Below are 14360 nucleotides of genomic sequence, written 5' to 3' on the forward strand. Positions count from 1 at the left end.
TATTCACTAAATTACAGTTTACTGTCAGGATTGAGATAAAAAGAAATTAAAATTTAACAGCAAGGATTGACGCAGCCCACAAAAACCAGGACATATGCCAGAAGAAACACCACAGACCCTACACAGTCAGTATCTACTCATTCAGAACACAGATTACATAAAGGAGTGAGAATGAAAAGACCCAGGCTCAGCACAGCAGCTGTCTGTTAAGACAGTCCCCTCTTCTGGGGATGTAAGTGATGTGCTCCTCCCGCCTGCCATACCACCACCTCAGCTGTCACTTCCTTCTTAGTCCCCCCTCATCTGCCCTCCTCTTCACAAGTGTCTTATTTCCCTCCATCCAATAATCATACAGATCTGGCTGCCTTCGCACACTTCCACTAAGCTTTCTAATGCGTATGAAAACCAACCAGTAAGTCTGTGCAGAGCTCTCTGACTGCACTGCAGAAGCAGCCAGACTTTCACTGTCTTTTCCTCACCCACATCTCACGGAAAATCCCACCCACTCAGCTATTTTCCTCTTTCCTCTACTTAGTGAACAGTGTTGCAGTCCCCAGGCCATAAGTTTTCATTCTCCTCCTAGATGAAGCTTCGGGTTTCTAAACCCATAAATAATCTCTGTGTATTAAGAATCATAGACCTAGCAAATTCCTTGATATTTTAGTTATTTTACAGTACATATCCAAGATGTCCTACAAATGCCTGGTTGAAACCCTGCTTCAGCTTGGCCTGGCTGTCAAAGGTGTATGGCTACTCCCCACACAGCTGAGGAATTTCACAGAAACTTATCAATATTTAGGAATCTACAAGATCTCCCTCCAGCATTTTACAGAACCAGATTTTTCATGTCACCAAAAAAACATCAACACAAAGCTGGCCCTGTAGGTTCATCTACCCAAGCTATTTCTGCCTGACTCTGCAACTCCTTTCCTTCTGTAAAGCAAACCACAAGTCACACAGGCGCTCCCTCAAGTAAAAAAGAGAAAGATCCATCATTTCAGCTATGAGGGTTTTTAAGTCAATTGGAGCCTGAGTCTTGTGATCTGGGTTGCAGAATTTCTGAACTTGGTGGACACAGGGAATTAGTTATCTCCATTAATCAGCACAGCAGCTTCTCATTTTATTACCCCCACATGAAGTGGTAAACAAGACACCAAGTCCGGTGACCTCCAGAGATGAAGTGGCTGTCAGACAATCAACTTTCTTCTAGTTTACACACTGCCTGCAGCTTTAAGGATGGTCTTGCAGCTGGAATACATGGAGGTAAAGAACCTAGTTGCAAGTAGCTGGTATCCAAGACATATTGTCACTCACTTAACAGAATGCAGATGTAAACTGCGACAGTATCTGTGCTAAGAACTGTTGGGTAACAATCCGGGAGACAAATTCTGAAAATCAGCAATAGAACATGCCATCATAGCTGGGTAGAAAAAAATGCTGAATTGTCCATCAGGTCTTAATAATCTTAATCCAAGTACAGAGGAAGCAATGGTCTCCCACTACCTGCAGGAAAAATGGGGATTTGGAAAGGTTCACCTTGGTTTGACTCAAGGAGAAATACTGGCATATTCAAGGTAGACAGCATGGAATCATAAAATAAACAGTATTCATACCACTGCTTCTCTCAAGTCAGTAAGAAAAGGAAGTCCAGTAATAGGAATACATTTTGTTGTGTTATGGCTGCTGTGAAGTCAGAGGCACACAGTGCAAAGCTCCAGAAGGAAGCACAAGTGTAGCCATACATATAAAAGGAACAGTAACACAGTAATGGCACATTCTTGTGGCTACAGCTACAAAGCCAGCTGGGTGCATGCTTTAAAGAACTGATGTACTGAGATTCTAAGAAATCTATAATGCCTCTTGGTTTTATTTGGTGCACTGATACATTTAACTGCCTTTCCTCTGTTTTTTAACAACACGCTTTTAATTTTGTTTTAAAGCCTTTTTGCAGGTTGATACTACTTCATCTAACTAAGATAAGAGAACCATCTATCTCTGTGCAGAATGTCCTCTCAATCCATGTGCACAAATGTCCACTACCAATGGCACGTCCATCTCATGCCATGCACAAGATGACTATTCTCTAGTGAAAGGCACAGTATTTTCTCCCACTAAGTAAATCACACACAAGCCAACAAACAAGAACGCCCATGAGACCTTAAGTTTAAGATATATTCACAGGAAACTGAAAAGTCAGCACAAAAGATACTAGGCAGGATCCAGTATCAGCTATCAAGAACAAAAGCCACATCAATGGCCAGTGTCTACACAAAACAGTCATTCTCTCATCGGGGCTGGAATTTGTCATATTCATTTACATACAAGCTAAAAAACCAGTGGCAACAGGGGAAAAAAAAAGGAGACTTCTGCCAACTGCTTAAGTCTAAAGACTTTTCATCCACCAGTAGTGTCAGCTCCTTCTGTCCTCCTCAAATACAGCAAGCCAGACAGATGGCAACTTTCAGTCCAGTCTCATCTTGTACCAGATCTACTTTCCAAGCCAGAAAAATATTCAGCCACCTGCCACCCTACATATCAGTGGGAAAAGCAGATCACCCCCCACCTCCTTAATTATTTCCTTTCCCAAACCATTTAGGGTCACTTAAGCAGTATCATGGGAGCTCCACCAACTGTGTTTCCTCAACCAACAATTAAGCAGGGTATGATCACCCAGGCAGAAAGCTCAGCTATGGTTTCCCTAACACTCTTCTTCTTTCAGCCTCATTTTCTTCCTCACTGTCAGAGCCTCAGTCACAGTTCTACACAGGTCACTGCTTCAGGAAAAATTCCCGTGTGGTACCTCATTGGCTGCATTTTCTGACCAGCACACCAGACAAAACCGGTTGTATTTGGAAGATACTAAAAGCTACAAGTTTTCACTAATCCCAGAAGCTTTAATGAGAAAGGCCTTTCTCTCTCCCTTCCCTGTAAAGGGCATGAGAAACCAGGTGCCCCAGACCAGTCCGAGAACTTGGAGAACATTTCCTTTCACATGCAGAAAAAACATTTTGGGTCAGACTACACCATTATGGCTGCATAAAGTACAGCTGAAATTACGCTCATTTGCTAAGATTTCTAGTCACAAATGTACCTAAGATCTAAAGATAATGACAACCCACTGCTTTTCATTAAGAAGTCTACGAGCTAGAGTGTGGCAAAACCAGCACTACATTAATTCTTAAAAAAAAAACCAGTCCAGCAAGCTCAAGTGAGCGGGCTGAAGACCTCCGTAACCTCCCGGCTGTGCTAAACAGTGAGAATGGGGAAAGGAGAGAGATCGGTGTGTAAGGTGGGCTCGGCGGGGTCACCAAACCCCACGGCCTTCCCACAGGCGCCAGTCCCCCCACCCTACCCGACGTGCCACCGATACACCCGCAGCGCCGCACAAGCGGCGAGGCTACACCGAAACGAAAAGCTGAGGCCGCGGCGGGGCAGGCAGAGCCGGCCCTTCCCGCCCGCCGGGAGCCCCGAGCGACCCCCGCCGCGGCTGTACCAGGCCTCCCGCGGGCGCTCCGGGCCGGCAGCGGGGCCGCCACCCCCTGGGGGACGCCCGTCGCGGCGGGGCGGCCGGGCTGGGCTGCAGCTCCCTCGCCCCGGGAGCCCCGCTCCCCGCGCCCGGGACCGTGGCGGCTGAAGGGACGCGCCGCTCCCGCCGTTACCGTGGGCTCCGACGGCGGCCGCGACGCCGGTCCCGCTGCCCCGCGCGGCCGCTGCCCGGCGCTGGCAGCCGGAGGTGACGCGCTCCCGGGGCGGGGCCCAGTGACGCACCGGGGGCACCGACGGCAGAGGCAGGACCGGTGGGATCAGCGTGATCGGCATGGTGAGCCGGGAGCGGGCCGGGGGGGGGGACGGGCTGGGGTCGGGTCTCTCCTCGGCTCATTGCGGCTGACTGTCCGTCTCCCTGCAGGGGAAGCAGAAGAAGGCGCGGAAGTACGCGGTGATGAAGCGCATGATCAGCCTCCGGGATGAGCGCATGTGAGTGTGGCTGCGCTCCCAGGCGGGGCCCTGCAGCGTCCTCCTGTCCCGCTCGGGAGAGGCGGGAGGGGATCCCGACCCGAGCCTCTCCGCCGCTGGCCGCCCTTCCCTGTCGCTCGTCCTAGGGAAGTGCCTGTGTTTCTTTGCAGTAAAGAGAAGGACCGGGCGAAAGCCCCCGTGAAGAAGAAAGAGGACCCGAGCGCCATCAAAGAGCGGGAGGTGTAAGTACTGCCGACACTTTGGGGAGAGAGGATGGAGGGAGGGAAGAAGGGAGCGAGGTCCGGCCACGCTGCAGGCTGTAACCGAGGATGTTTCTGAGCAAAACTGTCAGAAAAGGACATGGTGTGGCCAAACCAAGGGACTGTGCTTAAGAGGCAGCAGGAGTCTTTCTGCTCATTACTCCTCTTTCGTTCTCTGCAAGTTGTAGGATTGGACATGTTGTTAAATGCATTTAACTGATTTGAATTCTTTGTCTTCCTGGCAGGCCCCAGCATCCCTCTTGCTTGTTCTTCCAGTATAATACACAGCTGGGCCCCCCTTACCACATCCTGGTTGACACTAACTTCATCAACTTCTCCATCAAGGCCAAGCTGGACCTAGTGCAGTCAATGATGGACTGTCTCTATGCCAAGTGTGAGTGCCCACACCACTCGCAGCTTCTTCTGACTAAGCAGTGCCACACTGTGCTTGGAATGTGCTTTGTCAGCCTCATGCCACTGGCTGAAAATAACAGAAATCTTGAAAAAAGGATATATGCCATAATCTTGGAGCTGATTGTTCATGGCTATGGTAACCCTGGAACTGCCTCTGGTTTCAGTCAAACAGTGGTCATAAATGCTAGTCTCAACAAAGGTAGAGCATTAATACTTAAATATCTAAAATTACCATGGCATGGTCAAACTCAGTGGCTCTACATTTCATCACTTTGCAACCTTATCAGTTCTTGCTGTAATAGGTTTTAGAGTTCCATGATCGTTCTTGGACATGTGGGCAATATAGAAGTCTGTGAATAAATATTCCTTTGTATTAATACAGGCTTTATTTGCATGTAGGTATTCCATGTATCACAGACTGTGTAATGGGTGAAATTGAAAAGTTAGGACAGAAGTACCGTGTGGCGTTAAGGTAGGTGCAGGGTGTTCTCTTCTCTTTTGCCATGACGTGCTCCTGCACTAGAGGGTGGTTAGGTTGTTGCAGAGTCCTGAACTTGGTTTTAGTTCTCTGGTTGTACAAGATGAGTACAGTGTCTCGAGTTTTAGATTTTTTTGGTTTTTAAAACAAAATGCTATGTATGAGTGCACAGTATCAATCTGTAATCTTTCGTTCTCCTAAGACTTTCAAAGTAAGCCTTTTTCTTGTTTCTCAAAAAATATATTTTTTTTTAATTTTAGAATTTCTAAAAATGAATAAAGAAGTGACCTGAGTCTTATGGAACTTTTTACTCATACTTCATGTTACTCCTGTATGAGTAGGTACCATGTATTGATAATCTAGAGCTAGGTTATTGTGTGATCTGTACAACACTAGTCCAATGTAGTTCACATCCTCCACTCAGATGTATTGTTCTTTACTTTTTATTTTGGCCTGCTATGTTGTAAACTATCCGAGTACGTCCCCTAAGCAGCTTCGATGTTGCCCTTCAGAGAGAAGGTGCAATGTCCCTATATGCATGGTGTGAACGATCACACACCGGAAGGAGTTCTAGTTCTTCCCACAGATAACTTATTTCAAATTACTTTGTTTGGCAATGGCCTGACATTTTACAGATTTTGAATCCAACTAACCAGTACTAAGAAATACTTAATCTATAATAATTAGACAGACTGCATTCTTTTTTGCTCCTCATTTCATTTGACTTTTATGTACCATTTACTCCATCCCTTCAGCCCTTGTTTTGAGAACAATGTTCTGTATATCACAGAAAGGGGTGTTCTTATTCCTCTGTACTGTGTTACTGTACTCTGTGGTCTGATTGCTGTGATGCTGCCTTATATTTCCCCACAGAATTGCCAAGGACCCTCGGTTTGAACGCTTGCCATGTATGCACAAAGGAACCTACGCAGATGACTGCTTGGTACAGAGGGTCACTCAGGTATTTCCCTCTCTGACATTTTCTGTACTGTGCTAACATACTAAAAATTCCTGAACCCTCCTAACTACTAATGACTTAAATTTCCCACAAAGTAACTACAAAATTTCACTAAGGGGCAGTTTCAGTCCCTAGAACAACTGTATTTGATGCAAGGTATTGTCTTCCCTGGGCATTCTTGTTGCACAGAACAGCATCAAGAACCACTGAGGATGGGAAAGCTGTCAGCTTGGAAGGCTGGACAGACCTTCAGAAATTTCTGTGAGTCTATTTTGACGAGCAGAAGGATGTTACTAGTCTGCTGTGGAATTCTGTACAAGTCCTAGTAATGCCTTGCTAAGGATTCTTAGCCGCCTTGTGTTTAACGAGCTCACTGAATAGAAGTGTTTGATCAGTTATGTCTTCTTTCTGTGGGTTCGCTGGTGTTAAATCTGACCTGCCTTCTTTTTTTGCAGCACAAATGTTACATTGTGGCCACCGTAGATAAAGAGCTCAAGCGGAGAATACGAAAAATCCCTGGAGTGCCTATAATGTATATTTCCAGGCACAGGTAAGGGCCCCCTGACAGAGAAAAACCCTGCCCAGTATAATCCTTGTCTGACAGGGACTCTGTCACCTCTCTCCTGCATTGTCCGTAGTGCAGGCTGCAGTAAAGGGCCTGGTGTTTGCACAGAAGTTGAAGTACAGCTACTGCTGGGAAGAGACTGGCCACAGACCCACTTTTATTGCAGTCTACTTGTTCACTTGTCTTTACCAGGAGAGCTACTCTCCTTGAGGCCAGTGTTTCCATAGAACAGTTTTGCTTACCAGCAGCAGCAGGACTACCAGGCAATGCATTCTGCAGGTCCTCGAGGAAAAGAATATTCTTGTTCCATATTCCATTTGGTAGCTTTGTGTACCCTCACTAAGAGATTGAATTTGCTTCTTAGCTAAAAACTAAACAACTCAGAAGGATACTAGTGCAGCATGTTGGAAATGAGGAGGTTGATTGCTAGAAATATGTAAAGTCTTAAGTGATCTATAATTAGAATGTGGCTCAAAAGATTTTTCTCTCAAAACATCTTTACCTCCTATTCAGTATGGCCATGAACTTTTGGAACGGGATGCCCAGGGTGTAGTGGAGTCACCATCCCTGGAGGTGTTCAAGAAATGCCTGGACATGGCACTTAGTGCCATGGTCTAGTTGACAAGGTGGTCTTTGGTCAGAGGTTAGACTTGGTGATCTTGGAGGTATTTTCTAACCTAAATGATTCTGTGAATTATAAGTTGAATGTCAAAAGTTTTATTCTCTGTGGTGGTCTGCTCTTAAATTCTAAGTCTTACAGAACCACCTTTTTTTTCCTTCTCTGGAGATGGTGAGTTTCTGAGATGCCTGATTTCTGAGTTTAAGGTGAAGAATAACAGCAATGTTATGAAGACTTTTTACTTTCAGAAGTAATATTTTTCTTCCTGGGAATCTGAGCTGCAGATAAAAATGCAACAAAGCTTGCTGTTCAGTCTGCCTGTAAGCCTGTTGCCGGATGGTGTCGTGAATGGGTGGTTTAGGCCACTGCAACAATCACCATTAAAGATATTAGCAAAAGCAAGTTTCAATATAAATTTGCAGAAGTGCAACTTAACAGAGTTTGATGTCAAGGTTCACTTTCTTACTACATGGATGAAAAATGCAAAGGAAAATCAGCTTAGAATCGCTTTAGGATGACTTGCATGGAGACTGGGAGTGCAAAGTGTAAGGAAGACCCTCCAGTTGAGTCACAAGGTTCAGAAAGGATCTCCTTGCTTTCTAAACTCCTGACAGAGTCTAGGTGGGGCTGAATCCAATCCTAGTCCCAGGCTTGGTCAATGGTTTATGTCTAAAAATTCGATATAAAATCCTTCCATTGGGTCGCAAGGTTCGGAATGGACTCCCTTACTTTTCAAACTCCTGATGGAATCCAGGTGTAGCTAGATCCAATCTTAGTCCCAGATTTGGTCAACAGTTTCTGTCTAAATTAGATTTTAGCAGCACTTAATCATTGACTAACTTAACATTTATAAAGTGATTCAATAGGATTTACTACAATTATAACAATGACTTAATTATAGATTCAGGAAACAACATTCATACTACACTTGGTAAAGAGTATTTCAGCCAATTCACACGTGTGCACATGAACACAGAGGTGGATGTATCTAAATGTATAAAGGTACCTGGTAAAAGTTCTCTTCAGGTTCAGTGAAATACATTGAATGCCTCTGCATTTTTCAACAGGCAAAGGCTGAGCTGCGGTCCTTCAAGTATCGCATACTTGCGAGTTCATGACCTCTGAGAGGTGTCCCGCTCAGAGGGAGGTGCTTGTATAGCACTCTGCAGCCCAGGAGAGCTCAAAGGGCCTCACTTAAGACCACTCTTTATAGAGTCGCAAGGTGATTGGTTTTAGTTGTCCATAAATTGTACATCTCGGCCACAATCCAGATTGGTAATTACTCTAGTTTCCAAAACTCCAGTAACAATGGTACCATTCCACTCAGGCCACGATTCAGATAGGGCAGGAGATGACTGCTTAGTTGCGCTCACATCCTTCACCATAGCCAGGCAACAGGAGTTCCTGGTACAGTCAGTGCTATTCCATCTTAGCCGTGCAAGACTTCCTGGTATGTTCAAAGGATGCTTCACTGCCCAACTCATTACACAAAGACCAAGGCCTGTCAGGAATCCCTGAGATCATACAGCAGCCCCGACGAGGAGGAGGAGGTAGATGGTCCACCACAGTGGGGAGGAGAGCAGTGTGGAGTAGGTTGTCTTCATAAGTTTTTCTTCTTTCTCAGGTACAACATTGAAAGGATGCCAGATGATTATGGAGCTCCTCGATTCTAACCTGTCCAGCCAAGCCATCGATGCCAGGACTCTGAGCCAGGATAAGGGTCCTTCTGATTCCAAACCTCCTGCTTTCTCTTTTACTCATAGGACCATGGGTGACACTGAACTGACTTCTTAGCCTTGATTTTCTAAGAAGAAGGTATTTTGAAGAGTCTGGTTTTATTCATCCTTGTTCTGACTTGGTCTGATTACCTATAGCTGAGAGAAGCGTATGGGAAACAGAGGGTGGCAGTGCCCAGAACATGCCTACCTCTGTCTTCATTGGGATCATTGGAAAAAGTGATTTCAGCATTCTGAATTAAATACTGGTGATGCAACTCTGGCTGAGAATGAAACCACAGAAATTTTAGAAGTGTCTTACTGCTGTACCTGCAGTGGAACAGGTATTTCTCTGGAGAGCTCCCTCACACCTGTTTCCTCAAACAAATCAGAACTTGCGTTCTGGAGAAAAGACGTCAGATCTGCACCAGTTGGTGGGCCTTCTCTGGAACAGCAGTCTAGAAGATTTTGGGAATTGATGATCTGGGAATTGATGGGCTTTTATTCAGCTGTACAGTGAATGATGTTTGGTTAAGTGTCCTGCTCAGATTGTCCTGTCTGTAGTGGGTTAGCTGGCAGTCCGGTCCTTTTGCTTACATTTAGAGTGGTGGAGACAGGGTAGGGTTGGGTTGGGACAGATCTCTCTCTCTTGTTTGCTTGGGACCTATGCACCTCAAACCCTTATCACTTCCATTAGGTATCAGGGAAGAGGAGGAAGGTGTCAAATGGGGAAAGGTATTAATGTGAGCTGGGAGCAGAGTCAGTGTCGGAGAATAAGAGCAATGGTTGCAGATAGTCTCCCAGCAGCATTTACTGCAGGGAAGGAAGTGGTCAGAGGAGGGATGGAAAGCAATGGTTAAGCCACATGGAGAAATGCAGGGGGAAAAGTATTTCAAAGCCATAACTCTGCATTCTCATATCTTCTCCATTACTCCTTAGTTCTTAGCAATATAATTTGCTCTTACGATCTTTGCTCTGTGGTGAGGACAGGGCCAGCAGGGGCCAACATGCTAAAGTATGCTTCCTGGCCAAAATACAGGACAAGACTGAAAATTTATATTCTTGGTAAAAATAAGAAAATTTCCAAACTTTATTGGAGCTTTTATCCTGTAGTGCCTTACATTGATTTGGCTGCAGAGGTGGCCAAGAAGGCCAATAGCATCCTTACCTGTATCAGAAACAGTGGGGCCAGCAGGATTAGGGAAGAGATCCTGCCCTGGACTTGGCATTGGCGAGGCTGCACCTCGAGTCCTGTGTTCAGTTTTAGGCCCCTCACTACAAGAGAGACATTGAGGTGCTGGAGTGTGTCCAGAGAAGGCCAACAGAGCTGGTGAAGGGTCTAGAGCACAAGACTTATGAGGAGCAGATGAGGGAGCTGTGGTTGTTTAGTCTGAGGAAAAGGAGGCTCAGGGGAGATGTTATCACTCTCTATAACTACCTGAAAGGAGGTGGTATCCAGGTGGGGGTCAGTCTCCTTTCCCAGGTAACAGGTGATAGGATGAGAGGAAATGGCCTCAAGTTGTGTCAGGGGAGGTTTAGATTGGATATTTGGAAAAATTTCTTCACTGAAAGGGTGATCAAGCATTGGAACACGCTGCCGAGGGAAGTGGTGGAATCACTGTCTCTGGAAGTGTTAAAAATACATGCGGATGTAGTACTTAGAGACATGGTTTAGTGGTGGATTTGGCAGTGCTGAGTTAATGGTTGGATTAGATCTTAGAGGTCTTTTCCAATCTTAATGGTTGTATAATAGCTGAACTCAGCTGTCTGTATGCTGGACATCATACAGTGAAGATAATTTTCTGTCCTTGGGAAATGCCCTGACATCCTAATAACTTTCTTGCTAGCACCCTGTCTCTACAGATACTGCAGAAGAGTTTGGGAACACATCAGACCTACCTCTCCTGCTATCTCTTTGCTTGCTGCAGGCTCACCCACTAAACACTCCTGAAATAACAGCATACTGATGCTTTCAAAACTTAGACCCTTCCAGGCTATCGCAGTTGAAGTTTATTTTTTCAACCTCCACCCAGGAAGAGAGTAGCCAACAACCCTGAAATTTCACACTCAGTGTACAATACATGCATTTCAAAAATAATATCATTCGTTTTCTTCTCTCAGTCCAAGTTACATTTCTTTAAGCTAAATGATAAGTATTGTCATGAACACTTGAAGCCCATGTTTAGTCAAATGAGGACTGAGAAACAGTTGTAGGATTAGATCCCTGTAACTTGGTTTTCAGAATAATTCTAGTTTTGAAAGAATTCTACAAGTAAAGAATTAACTAAAATTGTTCCAGTGCAAATAACTTCACTTGAATTAACCTAAATGGAAGGAGACTGGAGAAGAAAGAAATGGACATATATGATAATATTTGATAAAAATCTTTCTGGCACCAGATAAGAGGTCAAAGGTACAACAACCTGATGAATTTGGGGAACATGTACCTACCAGTATAATGCCTATTGGAGGGATTTCATGAAAAGATATGTATGTAGCTGTGGGTAGGAATCAAAGCAAATATGTCCATTAACTGAAGTCTTTTATTCCTTTTACTCTGTCTTTTTTTAGTAAAAGGAGGAGGAACCTGGAATACACATAAGGCAATTGCTAAAGATGTGTTAGAAGGTTTGGAGGTTGAGCAGCAAGGAGAAAGTATTGGCAGTGAACAAACCCATCAGGAAATTTTCTTTAACTGAATATAATTGGCAAGATGAAAAACTTAAGCATTAACTCAAAGAACCTTGTCAGAACATAAACAGGATAGGAAAGGACCACCTGAATGATCAACTGCTTGTCCTGCAGTGCCAGGGAACCCGTGTACCAAACACTTAGTTCAGAGGAAAATATTTATTCCATGCATATAATGGCATCCCAACAGCATATCAAAGGAGGAAAGATCCTTGTCACAGGAAAGAGTTCGATAATCTAGAATACTTTGATATTCCCACAAAGGCAGAACTGCCAGTCCAAACCAGAGAAGTTCCTTCCTGACCCAACTCTGGCAGTTGGTTTAAACCTGCACAGGAGTTAAATATCAAACAGATGCTTGCAGTGTTTCTCAGTAACTAGAGAATTCAGCCTCCCCACTAACATCCTGTCTCTTGCTGTAGCCAGTTCCCACAGCTTCAGAAGACAGAGAACAACCAGGGCAGCCATGTAAAGAAGGTCTGGATTCATGCAAAGAATGGGAGAAAATAATTTCCACTCCTTTCTGAAGCTACCAGAAGGCCTAAGATTACTGCAGCCTTACCACCAGATGAAGTGAAGAAATTTAAGCTGTTTATCCAAGATGTGACACAGGGTGATTGAGGGATAACTGAGAGGTAGCATAATAGCATTTAGAAGCAGGAAGAACATGAGCTTAAAGAAAAAGAACTAAAACCAACACGATGACAGCCACTAATGTAACAGACTGAATAGAATAAAAGAATAAAAATAAAATATTCTGAATAAAAAAATAAGAAGGCATAATGTGAACTTAGCAGGGTTGCTTTAGGGCAAGGTAACATTGGGTAAAGCCAGTGTCTCGTTTGGTGGAAGTCAACTCTACTGCTGTCCAAACCAGAATTGAATACTGAAAAGGCATCTGTCAAGTTATTTGAAAGTTACAGTTTGACCTCCTCGATGTAGGCTGGAAAACAGTTGCCCCTGAAAGTGGTTAAGTACGTGTATTCCTTCATAAGGGAAGTAACAAGTCTCTTGACAATATTGAGTAACCACAACAAAGAGCAAGAATACTGGGAGAGACCTGCCTGCAGGAAATAACCATGAGTAAACTGATCACAAGAGACTTCACTTTGAGTGAATAGATCAGGAGGCTAAATTACAGGATGTTTGCAATAGGAATTCCCTATTTGGGGAGGACAGACTTTCTAAAGCTTAGTGAGTAAACTGGCCCATAGAGCTAATGGATATAAATGCTAAGTACCTGTACAGTGAAGAGGAGATAGAAGCTAAAAGTACAAATGCTATCTGAAGTCCTATTCACTGCAGGAGAAATCTAGACAAATCATCCTAAACAGAAAAGGATCAATAATCACCTCCAGATGAAAAGCAAGGATACCAAAGAATAGAAAAGACAGTTCTATGTGTGTTAAATGAAAACAGTTTTCTTAAAGATTTGCATCTCATAGCTTGAGTTCACAGTCAAAGCTTTTCTTGTAGATTAATGGTATTAATGTATCACGTCTGTGGATTCCCTGGAATTTAACAACAAATGAACACAAAGTCTAGCTTTTCTACCAGAGAGAACAAAGCTTTTCCTCTACCTAACAACCTGGTTTTCCTGATTTTTCTCTTGACTGAGAAGTCTTAGGACTTTTCCTCCAATACATGCCTTTTTGCACTGGCTAGGAATCCTTGATTTGCCAGCCATGAACTAGAGATTGAACATGACAAAAATTGCTCATGTTTTCTGTGCTTGGGAAGGAGAACAGTGCTGGTGCCCTGGTGACCCATAGCCACGAGGCTTCACTGCCCAGCTACTAGAATTCAGACACACAAGCCCTCATGTCTTTAGGATGCAGTTCAGCACTTGGCATAAATCATTACTAACAGGCCACAGAACATATTTGTATGTTTAACTCATACTTCAGTGTGGGAAGGGAGAAACAAAAAAAAAATTCCTGCATCTCAGTGCAGTCGCTTCTGTAATGGATGAGGCAATTTCACACATCCACTGCTCCGTTCTCGTGTTTGTATCTCAGGTTTATCGTATTCGCTGGAAACAGGATCGTTCATGGCATTCTGGGGATGGATCATCGGGGCTGGATCACCTCGCAGGGCCCCCGTCCCCTCGACGGGCTACGCGCTGCCCTTCCCGAGGCTGCAGCACCACTTTGCCTTCGTGCGCCGTTCCCGGGGCCCGGCTCGGGGGGACGTGTGGCCGCGCTCGTGCCACCCTTCAATCGCTACAACAGTCCATCAGCTCTGCCATGGAGCCTCCGGTCACCGGAACCGGGTGGGGCGGGACTGCAGCGGCAGGGCGACACGGGCCGTGGACAGCGGGCGGGCACGGGAACACGGCCGCCCCAAGGAACCGAGGCCACGTGAACCCCAGGGCCATCAGGGCCCGCGGGAGCGCCGGGACAGCCATACACAGCCTTGCCTCTGCGGCACCTGCCGGCACCGCTGCACACAACAGAGGCCCCAGCGGCTCCCCCGTGCTGTCCCCTCGTCCCGTCCCGGGCACCCCGGGCTCGCCCCCGGCCCCGGCCCCGCGCTGGCGGCAACGCCCGCGAGGGGGCGCTGTGCCGGCACCGCCCCCCCACCGAGCAGCGCCGCTGGGCGCTCTGGCCCCGCGTTCGCGCTCCACTGCCCTGCGGGGCGGGGCCTCCCCGCGCAGGCGCTGCAGGCGCTGTGCGCCGCCCGCCGCCGCGGCCTGTGCCTGCTCCG

At 45.7% G+C, this 14360-nt stretch overlaps 2 protein-coding genes across 7 annotated transcripts in view; one reads left to right on the forward strand and one right to left on the reverse strand.

Moving 5' to 3' along the window:
• Positions 1-3752, reverse strand: part of AREL1 (apoptosis resistant E3 ubiquitin protein ligase 1) — a 25204-nt gene extending 21452 nt beyond the window's left edge. For 3 of the 5 annotated variants that reach the window (XR_003540542.2, XM_027720186.2, XM_027720184.2), the window contains exon 1: positions 3660-3752. The gene's annotated coding sequence lies outside the window, so the exon portion shown is untranslated. Of the gene's footprint in view, positions 1-3352; positions 3423-3493; positions 3599-3659 lie in introns of those variants that run through there. The other 2 variants (XM_027720185.2, XM_039389691.1) reach the window with 2 other exon arrangements.
• On the forward strand, positions 3624-13240 carry FCF1 (FCF1 rRNA-processing protein). Of its 2 annotated transcripts, XR_005566595.1 has the most exons (9): positions 3624-3820; positions 3908-3975; positions 4125-4196; positions 4460-4608; positions 5028-5100; positions 5980-6067; positions 6520-6614; positions 8873-9063; positions 11535-13240. XR_005566595.1 is itself a non-coding variant. In XM_027720187.2 (8 exons), exons 1-8 carry the CDS (start codon positions 3818-3820, stop codon positions 8919-8921), a joined length of 597 nt encoding a protein of 198 aa, XP_027575988.1. In that variant the 5' UTR covers positions 3624-3817; the 3' UTR covers positions 8922-9262. The 2 variants fall into 2 exon arrangements, 1 of the variants encoding a protein (XP_027575988.1); XM_027720187.2 differs by lacking the exon at positions 11535-13240 and having other exon boundaries at positions 8873-9262.
• Positions 13241-14360: the final 1120 nt, after the last annotated feature.

The sequence above is a fragment of the Pipra filicauda genome, unplaced genomic scaffold, assembly GCF_003945595.2.
Source record: "Pipra filicauda isolate LSUMZ 115617 unplaced genomic scaffold, ASM394559v2 scaffold75_size2874737_pilon, whole genome shotgun sequence".
In the NCBI taxonomy this organism is placed as follows: Eukaryota; Metazoa; Chordata; class Aves; order Passeriformes; family Pipridae; genus Pipra; species Pipra filicauda.